We start from the raw sequence: 16,799 nt of genomic DNA, 5'->3' as shown, positions 1-16,799 counted from the left end.
TCCTGGAACCTACATTTGCTCTCAGATCCCTGTTCAAGTCTGGCTCGCTCTCTCTCCACTTTCAGCCTCTACTTCAGTGGATATTACCATTTTCATTACTGGTGAAAGGACTGTTTCCTTTTCAAAATTGCTAGAAGGTTCTTTATCTTACCTCTAAGCAGTATGTATGAGGCCTTAAATCTTTAAAGGGGTCTTGACTGATAAAGGAAGCATTTTGCAGAGAAAGTCCCCTTTGTTGGTGCATAGGTTTGGTGCTTGCTGAAACTCGGGATTGGCCTTGCTGTGCAGCATAATTAGGAGCACCAAATAGAAGCCATCAGTGCACTCAAGGGTCACAAAACCTTTGGGATGGGAAGTCTCTATGACTGAATGGCACTTTTTCCCAAAGGAACTTACACAGGACAAAGGAGTTTGACACTGTTCTTGGGTGTGTGATGGATTTTTATTTTATTTTATTTTTTTATTTTTTTATTTTTGCCAGGACTGATAGGGAGTATGTATCTTGAGATTTCCATGTGGTAAAGATAGCTTCTTCACATTCTTACAGCATACAACCAGGTCACTGAAATTGCGTGGCCTAAAGCTTTGGTCCCCTTCTCTGTTGACTTCCCAATCTCTCCTCTAACCTGCAGAAAAAAACACAGGACTGTCAAACCTGAGCAAGTGAATCCCTTCATCTGTTGGCCCAGACACTGGCCCAGGGAGGGCAAGGGGCTTTTCACAGCTTCAGAGTTTGCTAGTGGTAGGTTGAACCCAGGTCCTTGTGTAGAAATATCTTTTGGAGCCACCCAGTCATTATATCACATCAGGATGATGAGATAGGTGGGGTACACAAAGCCCTTGATAAATGCTTAACATAGAATATTGTTTATTGCTAAGACAGTTGGGGTCCAGAGCTCCTTTATCCACACAGGGTCACATTACTTGAGGCTTATATACCTTTGAAGATGGGAACTGTCCCTCATTAATCATAAGAGTACCACTTACTGGAAGCTAAACAAGTGCCAGACACAATATCGTACATTTTTCTACTTTAGTTTTCAGCAAATGCTGAGTATTTACTATGCCAGCTACTATTATAAACACTTTATGTAGAATATCCATTTCTCACAATAAGCCTGAAAGGGAAATACCATTGCAATCCCTGTTTTGCATATGAGAGGACCGTGGCCCAGAGAGGGTAAAGAACTTGCCCAAGATCTTATAAGGGCTAGAGATAGAACTTACACCCAGGCCCTTGCAATATATGTGTTCCACTTTATGCTAATCATCCCCAGCATATTCCACCAGTGTGCCCATTTGTTCACATCAGTCGGTACTTAGTATTTGCTCTATCCTGGTCCCTGGCACAGAAGAGTCATGGCAGATGTCCCTGGCTTTAGGTCCTAACTAGGTCACCCAGCCTTGGACTTAGTCTACCTTCTAGTTTACTGTGATGCCCTCAAGGTAACTTGGGGGTTGCTGCTACCTTTTTTTCCCCCCTCTTTACCTTCTGAACCCTAACTTCTTTCTCTCATTCCCAAGGTCTTCTGTGTCAGCCCCCCCTGCCATACCTACTGGGCTTATCTCCTTCAAGGCTGACTTCCTGTCTGTCATCTAATGAACTGGCCATTCAGTTGCAGTGGCTGCTGTATTCATTTGGCACTTGTTGCAGTCAGCCTCAGGCAGTTGCTATAAAATAAGAGGTTTGCTCCCTTTGGGACTGAGATAGCCCTGACTTTCAATCCAGCCTCTGACATTTACTTGCTGAGAGGCTTGAAGCTAATCAAGCTCTACGCTTCAGTTAGCTCAACTGTGAAACTCGGTTTCATAATAGCCCCGAGGTGAGGGCTGAATAAGAATGGGTAATGGAACCACATACCTGGCTGGCAAGGGACAACAATAATTGGTAGCAGTTGTTAGCATGGCTAATGGCCCTTGCTCGACTAACCTATGAATTTGCATCCATTTCCTATGTTCCTTAGAAGATAAATCCCCTTCCAGGACCAGAACCAAATGTTGAAGAGCAGAACCATATCTTAGGCCTACACTCTATCCTAGTTCGCTGCTCTGAATGGAAGAAGAGCCAGCCACAGCTGGCAACCCTACTGTCATACCTTGAAGTCCTGCTCTGGACAAGGCTTTGTGCCTAGGTACCCTGGATGTTCAGGTGAATAGGACACTGCAGACTCTTCCTTCTCTTATGGGACAGGTAGACATCTGAAGGTCCCTATGTTCGTAGCCAGTATCCTCCCACTTGAGGAGAGACTGGGCCTTCAGTCTGAATGGAAAGGGAGTGGGTCTGGCCTTAGGCCTCAGGATCAAGGGCTCTGGGCACAGATGCCCAGAGGAGGAGGCTGGGGCAGGGGTAAGGTGTGTGCTCCCTTTGCTGGGGCAGGGAAATGTCTGCCCACTTCTGGCCATTCTGGGGCTTTGTTCCTATCTGTGGCTATAGAGAGTTTGCACTTTGGGGTTGTAATTCAGGTTGATGTGGAAGGGGCTGGGGGAAGTGGGGGGAGGATTGAATGCCTCTTGAATTTCCCAGTGCCCTATTGAAGCAGGAAGCCTGGACTGATGAGCTCCATGGCTAGAATCCTCTAGTCCTGACTTGGTCCGTGCAGGACCAAGATTGAAAGTCTGAATCTTGAGGTGGGCCTCACTGGGGCCGAGAAGAGCTTCAGCAAAGGGAGGTTGAGCCCGGCAGCTCTTCTAACATTGGGATTCCTGGTGGGGTCACTTCTCCTTCCTTGTCCTAGGAGTGAGTGGAGCCCCAGCCTGGCCTTGGGAAAATGCAGGGCCTACACTAAGGTCTCAGGTCACCTGCAGAGTGAGACTGGGGGCAGGGGCATCTGGAGGACCTGGGGCTGTGTCTGAGGGGTGTGGGGGAGGAGGGGGGCACAGCTAATGGGAAGCAGGTGGAAGGGCTGCCCCTGACCCAGCCAGGGGACAGGCGGCTGAGATGGCCCAGTCAGTGGGAGGACCGGTCAGCTCACAGATAATCCCATGGAACAGGCTCCGGGATACCCATTCATATTCATTATGTGTGAAGTGGGCGGTTGTAAAGTTAGCTTTCTCTTCATTTAGCTGTCACTGGACAGAAAAATATGAGCTGTGGGCAGATGCCCCTGGATGGGAGCCAGTAGCTGGTCTATGGCCTCCCTGTGCCCTTCCCCAGCAGGTCTCCCCCCAACATGGGCCCTCTCCGGCCTTTGCCTCTGGCCTCTCCCTGCCTCTATACCAATCTTGCTGCCTGTATCTCAGGCTTGACTTTCCTTCTCCTGTCTTGTTTCCACTTCAGCTTCCTTTGCTTAAGTTTCACAGATTCCTTCTTTCTCCCTCCCTCCATCTTTCTAAGTTGAGAAAGAAGGAAACATGTTTTTCTCAATCCTTGTCTCTGGCACATAGTTACAAGCACAGAGTAGAACCTCAACAATTGTTTTAGAACAAACCAACTTCTTTACAGTTCTCGTTTTTGTGGAGCAAAAGCTCCAAACCTTTGCTGACCACTCTGTGGATGAAGAAACTTCTAGTGCAGTGGTGTGGGCCCTGGAGTCAGAGGTGGAGGCTCAAGCCTCAGTTCTACTACTGACCAGTGGGTGAAGGTCTAGGAGGCTCATGGAGGTAGCTGGGGGACCTCTCCCTCCTGTCCTGACTCCACCCTTTCTGATCAGCCCCTCCTACTGTTGGTATCTGGACAGAGAAAAGAAGTCACCAGTAGCTAGGGAGAAGAGGGAAGACGTTGGCTCTGGCTCCTCTGGGGATGTGTGGCTTCATCACAGTGACTTTCTTGGCTGGGAAATCCGATCTCATGGGGAGACTTGCTCCCTGTTTGGGAATAGGCACAGCACTCATGTGTCTGCGTGCTTGGGTTTCTCTGTGCCTGAAAGATGAGGCGTGGGGTGGGGGTCGCTGGGCTGTGTCTGAGGTGGAATTCTTCTGAGCAATGTGGTTGTGTTTACTGGGAGGGTAGGAGGGCCAAGCTTGCTTTTTTCCTGCCTTTCAGGCTTCAGAGATAAGGCAGAAAGTGGGGATGAAGGATAGAATGGGTAATACTCTGAAACCACAAGAAAGAGTTCTGGCTTTTGTCTCCGCCCCACAGCTCAGGCGTGCTTCTGGGGCATCTGTGAGAGGCAGTTGCCCCACCCCCAGCACTCTGGGGTCCCAGACCCCAGGAGCTCAGAGCCTTTGGTGGGCACCCTGTTCTTTCATTCTCCCTTCCACTGTCAGTTCCAGCACAAACTCAAGCTTTTTGCTTCTTTCCAATGCCCAAATTTCCTGCCTCCCAGCACCCACTGAAGCCCCAAGAGACCCTGTGCGGGTAACAGGGCCTAGCATGCCATTCATCATTTCTGAGGGCTCTGCAGCAGGCCCACATTCCCCTGAGCTCCGGAATCCTTGGTGGCCCATCAGGATCCTAGACATGAACCAGTCCAAGAGCAAGTGAGTGCCAAGCCCTGGGGATACACAGTCCCCTCATATAAAAACACCACCATTTTTATCACAATGCCAGGCAACACTTGTTTTGTTTACAAAAGTACCTTTACAAAAATGAGGGTTAGAATCCCAGGGGCTCCGAGACTATAGAAATGTTTGAATCTGATCTACATCTAACACGGCTTCCATGGCCTAGCCTCGTCTGGTCCCATGGAAGTGAATCCAAATATTTGGTGGTTTCTGGAGGAATTTCTGCCCTTTGGAGGAGATGACTGCATAGCATGTTGGGAGATCGGGCACAGGGCAGGAGTAAGGGATGGCTGGAGCACAGGAGACCACACCATTCATGCTGTCCTCCAAGCCAGACACTGGGTGCATGCCCCTCGGTGGTGGGAGAAATGAGGCCAACCCTCGACTCTGGTTTCCCCTTTGTCATAAACCAAACTCTTTGGTTTCCCCTGTGTAACAAAGAGTTCCTCCCAGTTCAATTTGTATTCTTCCCTTTTCCTGGGCTCCCTGAATGAAGAGTTGGGCCTTTTTAGCTGGAAAGGCAACAGCTGGACTTGGGCAGTCTGGAGTAGGCAGGGCAATGTCCCTCCCTCCAGTCCAGTTTGAATGAAAGGACTTTTGTAACAGGAAGGATCCTGTCTGCTTAGAAACCCCTTTCTCCTAAACAGTCCTAAAGGAAAGACCCTATTGCATGTTTCCTGCCAGGGCTGAGGGTCCCTGCTGCTCTCCGAGGCCCCTGGAGGCAGACGTGTGTGCTCTCTGGTGTCCAGGCAGGGTGGGCCCAGAGCAGCTCAGAACATAAATGGGGGTGGGCAGCTCAGTTACATGTCAATGCCACCCATCACGTGGTCCAGTTCAGCAGGCTGGGCGGCTCCTTGGGCTTCACCCTGAGTGAGACGAGACTTGGAGACTTGTAGTTGCCATCCGGAGAGGGCTCAAAGCTGTGGCCCCCCAGGGCAGGTGGAAAGCTGTGGATGGAGTAGATGCCAGGGTGGGCTGCAGGGGAGGCTGGCATCCCCATGAAGCCAGCCACATTCCCATGGGAGTGGGAGTATGGGGACATGCATGGGGAGGGAATGCCCTCCGGAGAGACAAGGCAAGGGCCTCCTGGGCTCCCGGGCCCTGGACTGGGCCACAGGGAGCTCTGCAGCTGAAAAGAAAGGGAAAAGGAAGGCCATGAGCCAGCAGCCCTGGGGAGCTGCCTGCCTTCCCTAGTCATTCTCCCATTGTCCTGAGGCCCCAGAATCTTCATAAGAATCATCCATTTGGCCTAGAGCTGCCACCTCTAACCACCACCCCCACTGGCATCCAGAGGCCCACCACTGCTTCTCAAAACAAAGCTTCCTTCTATGATTCCTTGTGCTCTTCAGGTGTCACTCAGGGGGCAAGAGCTGATTTGCAGAGGAAGTTAAGGGGTTTGCTCAAGTCACACAGGGCCCTGATGCTATTCCAGGTCTCTGTGGGCCAGAGCTCATGTTCTCTCTGGTGACCCAACCAGGCCCTGACTTGAGGGGGGCTAGGATCTCACCTGGGGGTGACTGTCAGTGCGGGGCAGCACAGAGATATCATAGGCAGCTGTGAAGGGGTTCCGCCCCTCCTGCATCTTCCCATAACGCTCGCGCTTCCGCCACTTGGCTCTGCGATTCTGGAACCAGACCTGGGGATAGGTTGGGGAGGATTGAGGGAGTGCTATAGCAACCCTTAGGAGCCTGCTGGGGAGAGAGCTGATGGTTGTGTCCTGTAGAGTGGGAGCTGGCTCCAGGCTGGAGGATCTGGAACTGTGGAACTGTGGGGGCTTGTGAGTCCACACTGTCTTCAGGGCCAGGGCCAAGCCTAGAGAGGTTTACTGGCCCCATAGGCCCTCAGCTAACATTCCCCATGCTGAATTACTCTTTAGTTCTCCAGCCGGGCTGTGTCTGGTCAGGGCACATGGGGGGTTTGTGGACCTCAGAGTCCCAGGGCACTTCCTAGTGTTCCAGTGCAAGGGTTTCAGAGTTCTAGTCTCCCTGCCTGTTTTCCTTTTCCATCTACCCACCTGGCAGCATCCAAGGAATCATAAAGACATTCTTGTTCAGGTCATGGTCTTGTTTAAACTCTCAGTGGCTTGCTAGAGAGTTTGGCTCAGAACCTAGCTCTTTAACAAGACCCTTTAGGACTGGCCCCTGCCCACTCCACAGCCTCTAGTCCTGCCAGGCAAGAGCACTGAGTTCTTCTTACTTGTCTCCTTATTGGTCATAGCCCTCCTTCAAGACACTCAGAGATCTTGCTCCTTGCCAATTTGGCTAAGGTTTTGCCTACCTGGGTTACCTGCCTCCCCAGCACATATTCAGGCTAGGCACCTCTATCTGCCCTTTCTCATCATGCTCTCCACATTCTGTGACCATAATCTTGGGAATCTCTCTCCCATTCATTTGTGAGCTCTCAGTAGGGGTGGCATATCTGTGTTGTGCACATCTATGTTTGAGATGAATTTGTTGTTGAGTCCCTAAACTGTTGCATGTATTATTGTATGTATTTTTTTACTTCTGTAATTTAACAGATATTTATGTGTCAAAGCTTGGGTTAGATGTTGATAATATCAAAACAAAACCAAACAAATAACTCTGTGTGTGTGTGTGTGTGTGTGTGTGCGCGCGCGCGCGTGCATGCATGCATGCATGCATATGCGTGTGTGCATTTTAAGTAACCCAACTATCTGGGCTGGGATGAGAAATTCCCCAATCCTCACACTCCCCACCCTCCTCTCCATGGTCATTCTTCCTCATGAAGGCAGGCAGAGCCCTGATAGTTACGAGACTGTCCATAGCTCTAATCCCCTCACTCCCAGGTTGCAGAGATTCCCAGAACAGGCCTGGCCCAGGTCAGAAAAGGCCAGTTGCCTGCCCATCTGCCTGGATTTCCTTTGTCTACTCTCCCTCCTCTGAAGGGGAATAAAGAAGGCTGGAGCCAACCAATCTGTTAACTTTACTGGGAATTACTTCCCTTTCACCACCCATTTTCTCCTGAAATCTCCACTGTGGACCTCCACCAGTACTCTGGACCTGCCCTATGCATTGTCCAGATGTGGTCTTATTATTATTCCTCCCCATGGGATGGGATTTATGGGTGAGTGTCATGCTTCTCTCAGAGAAACATCTCTACTGGAGAGCTTTGATTGTTGGGGAAGCTTCTGGACTGGGTTTGGGAGCTTTATGGCTCTCCCTGCACCCTTCCAGGGTTGAAAGGCCTATAAGGGAGTGAGTGCAGTATGTGTCATTCCTCCAAGCACCTCCACAGCTATTCAGAGCCCACCCCAAAGGCCTGCTTACATGCTCCAGAGATCCCTGTTCTGGATTTCCATAGCTTGTGTAATCTGAATTGGTTTTGAATGCGGGGACACTTTTCTTGATGACTCCATGCCCTGGAGAGCCTGAGGAGATGGTCCTGAAAGTCTGTGTTAGGTATCATCTGGGAGGAACAAGGAAGCAGAAGAACCCAGCAGAGAAGGAGAAACAGCCCAAGCCCCTGTTTTCCTGTGTTGGATCCAGCTTTGAGGTCTTCTCTGCTTAATGGCAGTTGGCCTCTATAGACTAGTCTACCACACCCCATATATCCGAAGCTGGCCCCCAGACAAGCATCTTTAAAGAATCTCTGGAAGGGCCTCTGCAAGGCATGCTAAGCATGAGCTTTGTCCCTGCCAAGTGCCTCCTGGTGAGGGAGGCAGACTCTTCCACTGGAGCAGTCACCTCAACTTTCCCTAGAACCCCACCCCACCTCCTGCTTGGCATGGGGGAGACTGCTATGAGTAAGTGGGTTCAAACAACAACTTCCTTCTGGGCCAGACTTGTGCTGTACCTTCTCTTCCCTCTTTCTCAGCATCTACCCATCCTCTCCACAGGCTGGGCTCCCCGTTAAGGGAAGCAGACCACAGCCCCATTCTGGAAGCCCTGGACCTGGTGTCTATGGGGAGAGTTTGTTGGGGTATGGAAGGATTCCCAGCTAGGGTCTCCTAGGAAGGGTCTGGGAGCTGGCTGAGGCTAAAGGTGACTGGCTCATAATGACCCTGACACCCCTATCAGGGATATTCCTGTTCTGGGCAGCCACCTTGGGAATCCTGATATGTGTTCGGCACTTCATTGCTTCTAAAATGCTGCTCCATCTGTGATCCTCAAGGTTAAGTTGCTGCTAACATTCCCTTTTCCTGAAGTAGGATACTGAGAGTGAGATTCAATCACATGCCGCCAAATCACCTGAGCAGCTAGTAAATGGTAGAGTTAGGATTCCCATACAGCTTTTTCAGCTCCAAAAGGCCATTATCCCTTTACCCACATGTAAACCTTGACTTGGGCTGGAAGAACCTGTGACTGTAGGGAAGCTGGGCATGGAGGGTGAGACCCAGTAGGCCAGACTCAGGCTGGCCTGGGTGGGGCAGTTCTGTGAGGTGCTATTGCTGCCTCTCCCAGCCCTTCCACTGTCTGGCCCATGGTCCAAGTGGCCAAGGCAGCCAGGGAACCCAATGTCCATGGTGCCCTCACCTGAACCCGAGCCTCGGTCAGGTCTGTGCGCAGAGCCAGCTGCTCCCGAGCGTACACATCAGGGTAGTGGGTTTTCTGGAAGACCTTCTCCAACTCCTCCAGCTGGAATGTGCTGAAGGTTGTGCGGTTACGGCGCTTCTTGCTCTTGTTCTTGGCTAACTCCATGGAGTCAGGGAGTCCCGGGGAAAGAGGGACACGAAGACTGGCCAGGCAGGGGCCTGGGGAGCCTTGCAAGTTAGCGGGCCCGTCTCTGGGGCCCCCTTGGCAGTCCAAAGGCAGCTGGGGGAAGCTGGCGGCTTTGGAAGCTGTCTCCTCTGCTGCAATGGAAACACAGAAAGGAGGATGGAAACAGAACCGGGGGTTTTGTGGGTGGAATGGAGGGAGGGGAAGAACACTGACGCTCCAGTCTCCGCCTCCCCCTGCCTTTCCCTTCCCTGCCCTTCCTCCCAGCAGCCACCCTCCATGGGAGCCTGGCATTCAGAGGCCTGCCTGCTGAGCCTCCAGCTGGGGAGGGAACCCTAGGGAACCATGTGCTCTGTGGTCTGGGCGGATCTGCTGGGGCCAGAGGGGGGTTCATTTCGGGGAAGTGCTCTGTGGTGGTGCATCCCACAGGGTGTGGAGGTGCCAGGATTGGCGCCATAGTGGGGACCGCCACCCTGGCAGGGCCAAGAATGGAGGTGGGAGAGAGGACAGGGTGGTTGACATCTCCCATCCCTGCCAGGAAGGTCTCCCTTGTTCCTGACTCTGCAGGTCTTGGTTCCCACACCCTTATGCTCACGTGTCAGCTTCCAGGATCAGATGGCAGTGCGTGGAGATGCTCAGACCACCTTTAATTGGGCTGTCTGGGTCTCATTCTCTGAACCCCAAATCTCAGGTCAACATCAAATCCCCCAGCTCTGCTATGTGAAGGACAAGATGGGACAAAGAAGCTTCCAGGGAAGTCGCCTCTTTCCCCTAAAGTTGTCTGGACAAGGACTTAAGCTCCAACAATGGGGAGATGGAGGCCAGATAGGCTATACTTGGAGAAGGGGAGATGGGGGACCAGTGTTGAAATGGGGCACAGGCCCCTTTCTCTGTCTCTCTCGTCATGTCTACTCCTCCCTCCTCAGGAGTTTCTGACTGCTCCCTATTTGCCTGTGATTAACAAACAGGGAGGGCTCGATTGCAGACTGGGCACAGTTCCCAGCAGCCCCACTCTGACGTGCTAACCCTCACTCAGGAAACTTGTCAGAGCCCCACCATGACTGACCAACAGGGCATGGTGAAAAATAGGTCACCCTGATCGCCCCCGTCCTCTCCCTCTGGCAAGGACCCCCAGCAGTGTCCCCATGAAATCCCTCCTCGACAGTCCACTGGGATGACAACCACGACGCCACAAAGACGCTCCACTGACTCATACCAACCCTTCCCTGGCCCAGGCCCATCTCCAGTGGGGGCCTGGCTCTCAGGAGGCCCAGTTAGCTGGCACCAAAATGTAAGTTTCTTCCTGAGGATTGGTGATGGGGTCACGGCTGCAGTTATGGGGGGATATAACCAGAGAGACAGGCTTCTCAGGATCTGGGTCAAAGGAGTCCCCTATCTACAAGGTGGAGCACAAGTTCCGGAAGGTCATCAGTGAATTCTCATGACCACCCAGGCTCTGTAATAAGCTCCCCATGTATGTCCTGGAGGCCTGGGACAGTCAGACAGTGCTTGGCCTCTGGTTATGCCCAGACTGCAGCGATAGCTCAGACACCAGTACTCCTTCACAACCCAGGTGTAACCCAGGGGAAGAAATGTTCCACTCTTGGAAAACATAGTTTGGCTCTAGGGGTGGTTTCATTTGGTAGAAGTTTAGGAAGGAGAACTCACAGAAGTTGAATCTAATAATTGAAAATGGTCAGGGAAAGCAGGGAGACTAAGAAAGGGGACACCCCTCATATGGCAGTTCCTCAAAATGACCTGAAAGGGAAAAGTCTTGGCTTCTTGGGTTCTCAAGGAGGCTATGTTTGACTCTAGGCAGGAAAGGAGTGACAGTAGGTCAGAGTAGGAGTTCCAAGAGGACTGGTAACACTGTGGAGAGCGCCGCAAAGTCCTGGGGTTTGCTCATCTGTCTCTTGCACCCTTGGTTGTCTATCTAATAGGACCTGCCCAGAGAAAATGATCAGATCTGGGGTCCTGGGACTTGCTTTCCTGATTTTGAGCCACCCAGCTGTTAGGGTCAAGGGATGAAAGTGCAGGAGGATTTTTTTAGAACAGCTACTCCAAGAAAGAGCCCAAGCCAGCTGGCCTCTCACACACCTCCCATTCCTGCCCAGTCTACAGCCCTCTCCAAGGACCAACGAACTACTCTCTTCTCACCTCCTTGATCTGCTGAGAGGATTCCAGGGAGAGCAAGTATCTCCCTTCTTTGGGACACAGGGTAGCTTCTCAGAGAACACTGAGCAGCCTCCTGAGGAGCAAGGTCCAGGAGAGAACACATTAAAATAGGATAAATGGCCAGGCACATGCCTGTAATTCCAGCTATTGGGGAGGCCTAGGAAGGAGAATTGCAAGTCTGAGGTCAGTCTGGGTGACTGAGGGAGACCTTGTCTCTATTAATAAATAAGGCTGGGGATGTAGTTAAGTATTAGAGCACCCTGGATTCAATCCCCAGTACAGAAAGAAAGAAAGAGAGAGAGAGAGAGAAACAGAAAAAAATGGAAGGCAGCAGTCATGAAAAGGCCACCCAGGAATGAAAGCCAGCAATTTGAGTCTAAACTTTTCAGGGAAGGCTGCTCTGTTAAGGGGACATATCTGAGGTGTGTGTAGGAGACACTGCACCTGGTCCAGACAGTGGATGGCAAAGAGAGAGTACTCATATTGGATGGACACTGGGAGCCTGAGGCTCAATACCCACAGTGTCCTCTGCCTCCACAACCTCAGAACCACACACACAATTTGTCCAGAGTGAAAGTCAGGAGCCAGGATGAACTGGGGAACATACCAACCAAAGTTCTCTGTCCCTGACCCTGGACCTGGACCTCACACCTGCCACACACCACAGCCCACTAGGTGCTTCCTTCAAGCCCCCGGGCTGCACAGAAACTGCACCTCTCTAGGCTGCCTACTGATAGCCCCAGTCTGGTTGGATGACACCCGCGGCAGCAGGGCAGCGGCAGCAGGGCAGCAGCGGCAGGACCAAACACCTCTTGTTGAACCTTTGCTCTGCAGTGCGCTGTTTCCTGTTGCCCTGCTGGGGTCTAAGCAATTCCGAAGTTTTCTGAGACCTGGGTACCCATAACTCTGGCGGATACTGGAGTGGACATAAACGCAGGACCCCTGAAGGGGCTTTGGTACTCTCCCCTGGGAGAGGTCCTCTGCCTTGGCTTAGAAGCCTCAGCCTGGGACCAAGGATTGGGGACGTTCCTTCACGTCCAAGACCGGCCTCAGGGACTCAGCCTAGGTGGGGTGGGTTTTGGGGGCAAAAGTCCAGCAGGAGTCTTTGCCTGAGGGCGAGTTCCGAGGTCAGAAAACCATGCCTGGGGACAGATTAGCGAGGAACAAGAAGAAACTTCTGATCACTTTCCCAGTCCTCAGAACATCCAGGAGCGGAAGGCGCTAGGGTGATACCGCTAGGACACAGCCAGGGTCCAGAGCAGAGCTGGGAGTTCTCTGAAAAGGGCAGCCTGAGACCCTCAGGGCGAGGGTGCAAGGCGAGGGCTCTGCTCCGTACGCAAGGCTCCCAAGAGCGCAAATGTGTGGCCTCGGCAAAGATCACACCGACCGCAGATGGGGCACAGCTGCTGCGCTCACTGGTCTGAACTGGAAACGCTCCGAGCCCAGTATTTTAAAAGCAGGGAAAAAAGGCAGTATCCCCCTTCGACCGTCAGTTCGCACCAAGTAGGCTGCGTGGCCTGAGTCCCTTTGGCTATCCGTTCCCAGCAACCCGCCAAGGTCCTCTCTGCTGCAGCGTCGCCAGAGAGCTTGACCAAGCAAGCCTCCTGGAGAGGTGAGCAGCGGCTAGGGTCTCCTCCCAGGTTCCTCTCTCACCACCGCGCCTTCTTTTCGTTTGGCCTGTCCTCCGCTCCTCTTGAATTGTTAGTTTTCTTATCCCACTTGTTCCCATTTTGTTAGGCTCTATGCTTTCTGGATGTCTCGGTTTCTTTCGTTTTATCTGTTCTCCCTCTCTCTGTCTTTTCGCTTTCTCATGTACCCGCTTGGTTCGATCTTCCGCTTGCTTCTTTTTTCGTTCGTTCGTTCGTTCATTTATTCCTTTCGGTTCTTCTGCCCAGTTCGCCGTCGACAGTTTCTCTCTCCTCGCCGCCCTCTTCCGTTGTTTTGTTCAGTTCTCCCCTCCTCCTCCTTTCTAGTTGTTTACACTATGGGGCTTTCTTTCTCCGCAATTCGTTCGTTGTCAACGCATCCTTGCCGTCGGATGATCCCAGACTGCTGGCTTCCTCCCAGCCGTTTATTCCGCCCTAGCGTTCCCCGCAGTGAGCTCAGCTCCGGGGCTGTCCAGGCACCCGGACGGGCTCGGCAGGATGCAGCGCAAACAGCGCGACGCGGGCGAGAGAGTGGTTCCTGCTGGATGCGGGCGCGCTGAGCCAGGCCGGGTACCTGTCCCTGGCGGTGCTCTCGACATTGCGCGGCCGCCGCCGTCTGGCGGGGATCAGAGGAGCCAGACCAACTGCTTCTCATTAAGTCCCAACTGTGGTTTTTATCAGTAGAACCTCTTTCAAAGTGCACAGACACGAAGCTCCGCGGACTCGCTCATTTCCTCCACTGACCCCCACACACCTCCCCGCCCTCCCCTACACACTCCTACCGCCCAGGCTGGACTAAGGCCCGAATTGTCCAGCCACTCGGTAGAGGGCCTGGAAGCGCCAGCACGGCAGGGCGGTTGCGGGATGGGCGGATCTCTGAGGATCCAGCTCTGGGCCTCAGCTGCGGGATGTGGCAGCAAAGTGAGGTGGGCGTGAGCGCAGAGTCCCGCAGGTCAGCGGGTGTAGTGGGCGGCGGCGGGGCGGCGGACCAGTTCAGACACGTTCCTGGATGGTGCTCCGGCCCAGTGGGCCTTAGCCCAGGAGCCCGAGGAGCCCAGGGTTTAGGCCCGCCCAGGGCTGTTCCCGACGGCCCAACGGTGAGGATCTTGTGCGGGGACGCCAAGGTGAGAAGAAGACCATCACCATGCAAAACGATGGGGAGGCCAGGTTAGTCTGAGAAATAAGGACTTAATTATTTTGTCTTGAGATGGTGCCCGCACTGTGGGACCAGCTATGGCCACTCCACCGAACGCCGAATTCATAGACAGCGCCCTTCCTGCTGAGGCTGGGCTGGGGGAGAAAAGGCCAGCAAGGTCAGGCCACAAATCCTCGGCTGAGACCCGCTTGGCCACTCCAGGTCGAGGCCCAGCCTCTGCGTCCTCAACAGGAGCCAGACACAAAAGCCAGCGTCGGGGCTCAGGGTGGTTCCAACCCAGACCCTCGGCCCAGCCCTCGCTTCTGGGTCCGTGGCAGTTCCAGCACAACTCCGGCCAAATATAATCTTTCCTTCCTGCCATCGGGCCCGACTCGGCCCCGGGCTGTCGCCGCTCCACTCTCTTTGACCTTCTGCCTCCCATTCCCGTCGCCGGGGCCACCGGGGACCTTGCCTCCCACACTGCACTGGCCTTTGCCTAGCCCGGGCCAGGGCAATCTGGCTTCCGAGGGAGCCGTGGCCAAAGGCGAAAGGGGCAAAAAGTTGAGGAATGAGCAAGCGGGAAGGAGAAGCGGGGAGGCCCAGGCGGGCCAGGGTAGGGAAGGAGAGAGGGTCGGGCTGCGCGCTACCCGCCGCGCCGCGCGTTACCTTCCGCTGGGCCCTCGTAGAAGTGGCCGCCGTTGGGCGCCGGGCCGGGTCCGAGGTCCTGCAGGTACTTGGCGGGCGGCTTGGCTGGCTCTGGGAGGTAGGGCTCCAGGGGCCCGCAGGCCGGAAAGCGGGTCAGCCGCGGGCCGCAGGGCGGCGCGGGCTGCAGGTGAGGCGCCACGGCTGGAGTCCCCTGGGGACCTGGAGAATCGTCTCCTGCGGTCCCGTAGGGGCCGGGTGCGGGCCCCACGCCGAAAGGCGTGCAGCGCTCAGGGTCCATGCCGGTTCGGGGCTCACAGGCCGCCGGGGCTCGCGCTACCCGCGCGGCCTGTGAGCTCCCGCCAAGGGGGAGGGACCTGGGCTCGGGGGCGCGGAGCCCCCGGGAGCGGCGCGCGCCGCGGGGGGCGAGGGGGGCTACAGAGGAGGGGGCCGCTCCTCTGACTTAATGCTGGAACTATCCACGTCACGTGCGGCACCGCGCGGTTTAACCCCTCGGAGCCCGGGAACCCCCCTGATTCACCCCAAGCCCAGTGTCCCAAGCAGTTGGAGGAGAGGAGAAAGAAGGCTGCTTCCTTTCGAGGTCAGAATCCTTTCTGTCTACCTCTCTGGGTGAGTCCCTCGCTCAGAGCTGCACCCTTGGTCCTGATATCCCCCCTATCGGGGCTCTTGTTCGCGAAGGGATGGGGGACTGTAGGGGCAGACCCCATCCCAATAAACTCCCTTAGGCCTAGTCTCCTGCATGCTTGGGAGGAGAGAGAGCCTGGTGCAGGGGTGAGCTGCCCCTTACCTCGCTCTTTTTAAACTGGGAGCTGGATAAAGGTCCCTCCCAGAGCAGCACATTTCCCTTAGGGACCTCTTAGGGACAGGAGTCATTGGGGTCATTGTGTGGAAAGAGCTGTAAATTGCTAGTGGGGCCTGGGGAGCGTGGGCCTGCATACTGTCACTAATCAGCTGTGCAGCTGTGAACCAGTCTCCATGTCCACGTCTGACTGTAGAAATGGACAGAATAAGTCCCAGAATCTTTCTATATATTCCTGGTGAGTTTCAGAGCAGAGGGCTGAAGAAGACAGAGAGGCTCCCAGGTGCAGCTCAGGATTGAACAGGGTCTGGCAGAGGCAGCTTTTGGAGCAGGTGGAGGAACTGAAGAACTGCTGTTCCCCTCAGCAATAGGCAGAGTGAGTGACTTTCAGAGTGTCTGGGAACTCACTGGAGAAAGGCTATCACCAGCTCAGACCCCAGGGCTCTGACATCTAGGCCTGTCATCATGGAGGGGTCAGGGTAGAAACCATTTCCTGAGATTTGGGTATCTCCAGTCAAAATGAAGCTTGGGTTAGGGCAGTAACTTGGCATTTTTCCTTCTCTAACGGTCCCTCCCACTGAGGTGCACTTTGCCACTGAACCACACCCCAACTCTTATTTTATTTTATTTTATTTTTTTGAGACAAGGTCTCACTAAGTTGCCCAGGAAACTGGAGGAAACTTGAACATGTGATCCTCCTGCCTCAGCCTCCTGAGTCACTGGGCTTGAGGTATATACCACCATGCTCCAACAGAGTTTAGCATTTCTGAAAAGAGAAATGACCTCTACCCTATCTAAGATTTGGGAAGAAATACCAAAAGGCCTTAGGACCTATATCACTGCCCATGGATTGAGGAACCCTAGGTCTGGGTTAAATCATTTATATTTTCAGTGCCCCAGAGACTAGCGAGAGAGGGGTGGGGAGTTAGACATCATTTGTATTTCATTTGAATTCTCAATTTTTAAAGGAATCCAAGAGGCCTGGTGTGAACACCTCCCTCTTCCGTTGGAGGCTTAGAGGGGGTTTCTTGGCTGTCCTCAGCCAGAGTTGGGTTGTAAATCAAGGCCAAACAGGAACCAGAAGCCTTGCATCTCACAAGGAGTCATTAAGCCATTATTAAACATACCATAACTTCTCTGAAGCCTTATTGGTTTAAACACCACATTGGAGGCATTATGGCCATTAGGGCCCCTAATCACAGACTGCAGACTGGGCAGAGAAATGGGAGCACCTGGGGCTAGTATTTCCCAGCCTACAGGAA

At 53.5% G+C, this 16,799-nt stretch overlaps 1 protein-coding gene across 1 annotated transcript; it reads right to left on the bottom strand.

Annotated features, from left to right (window-relative positions):
* Positions 1–1,869: 1,869 nt before the first annotated feature.
* Positions 1,870–15,018, bottom strand: ALX3 (ALX homeobox 3; the record flags this gene model as incomplete). The annotated part of the gene is made up of 4 exons (XM_081308520.1): positions 1,870–5,572; positions 5,951–6,079; positions 8,937–9,253; positions 14,742–15,018. 4 exons carry the CDS (start codon positions 15,016–15,018, stop codon positions 5,264–5,266), a joined length of 1,032 nt encoding a protein of 343 aa, XP_081164646.1. The 3' UTR covers positions 1,870–5,263.
* Positions 15,019–16,799: the final 1,781 nt, after the last annotated feature.

Source organism: Spermophilus citellus (assembly GCF_964194105.1).
Source record: "Spermophilus citellus genome assembly, chromosome: 9".
Lineage (NCBI taxonomy): Eukaryota > Metazoa > Chordata > Mammalia > Rodentia > Sciuridae > Spermophilus > Spermophilus citellus.
Note: the sequence above shows the minus strand (reverse complement) of the source record. Positions and strands in the feature narration are given on the sequence as shown.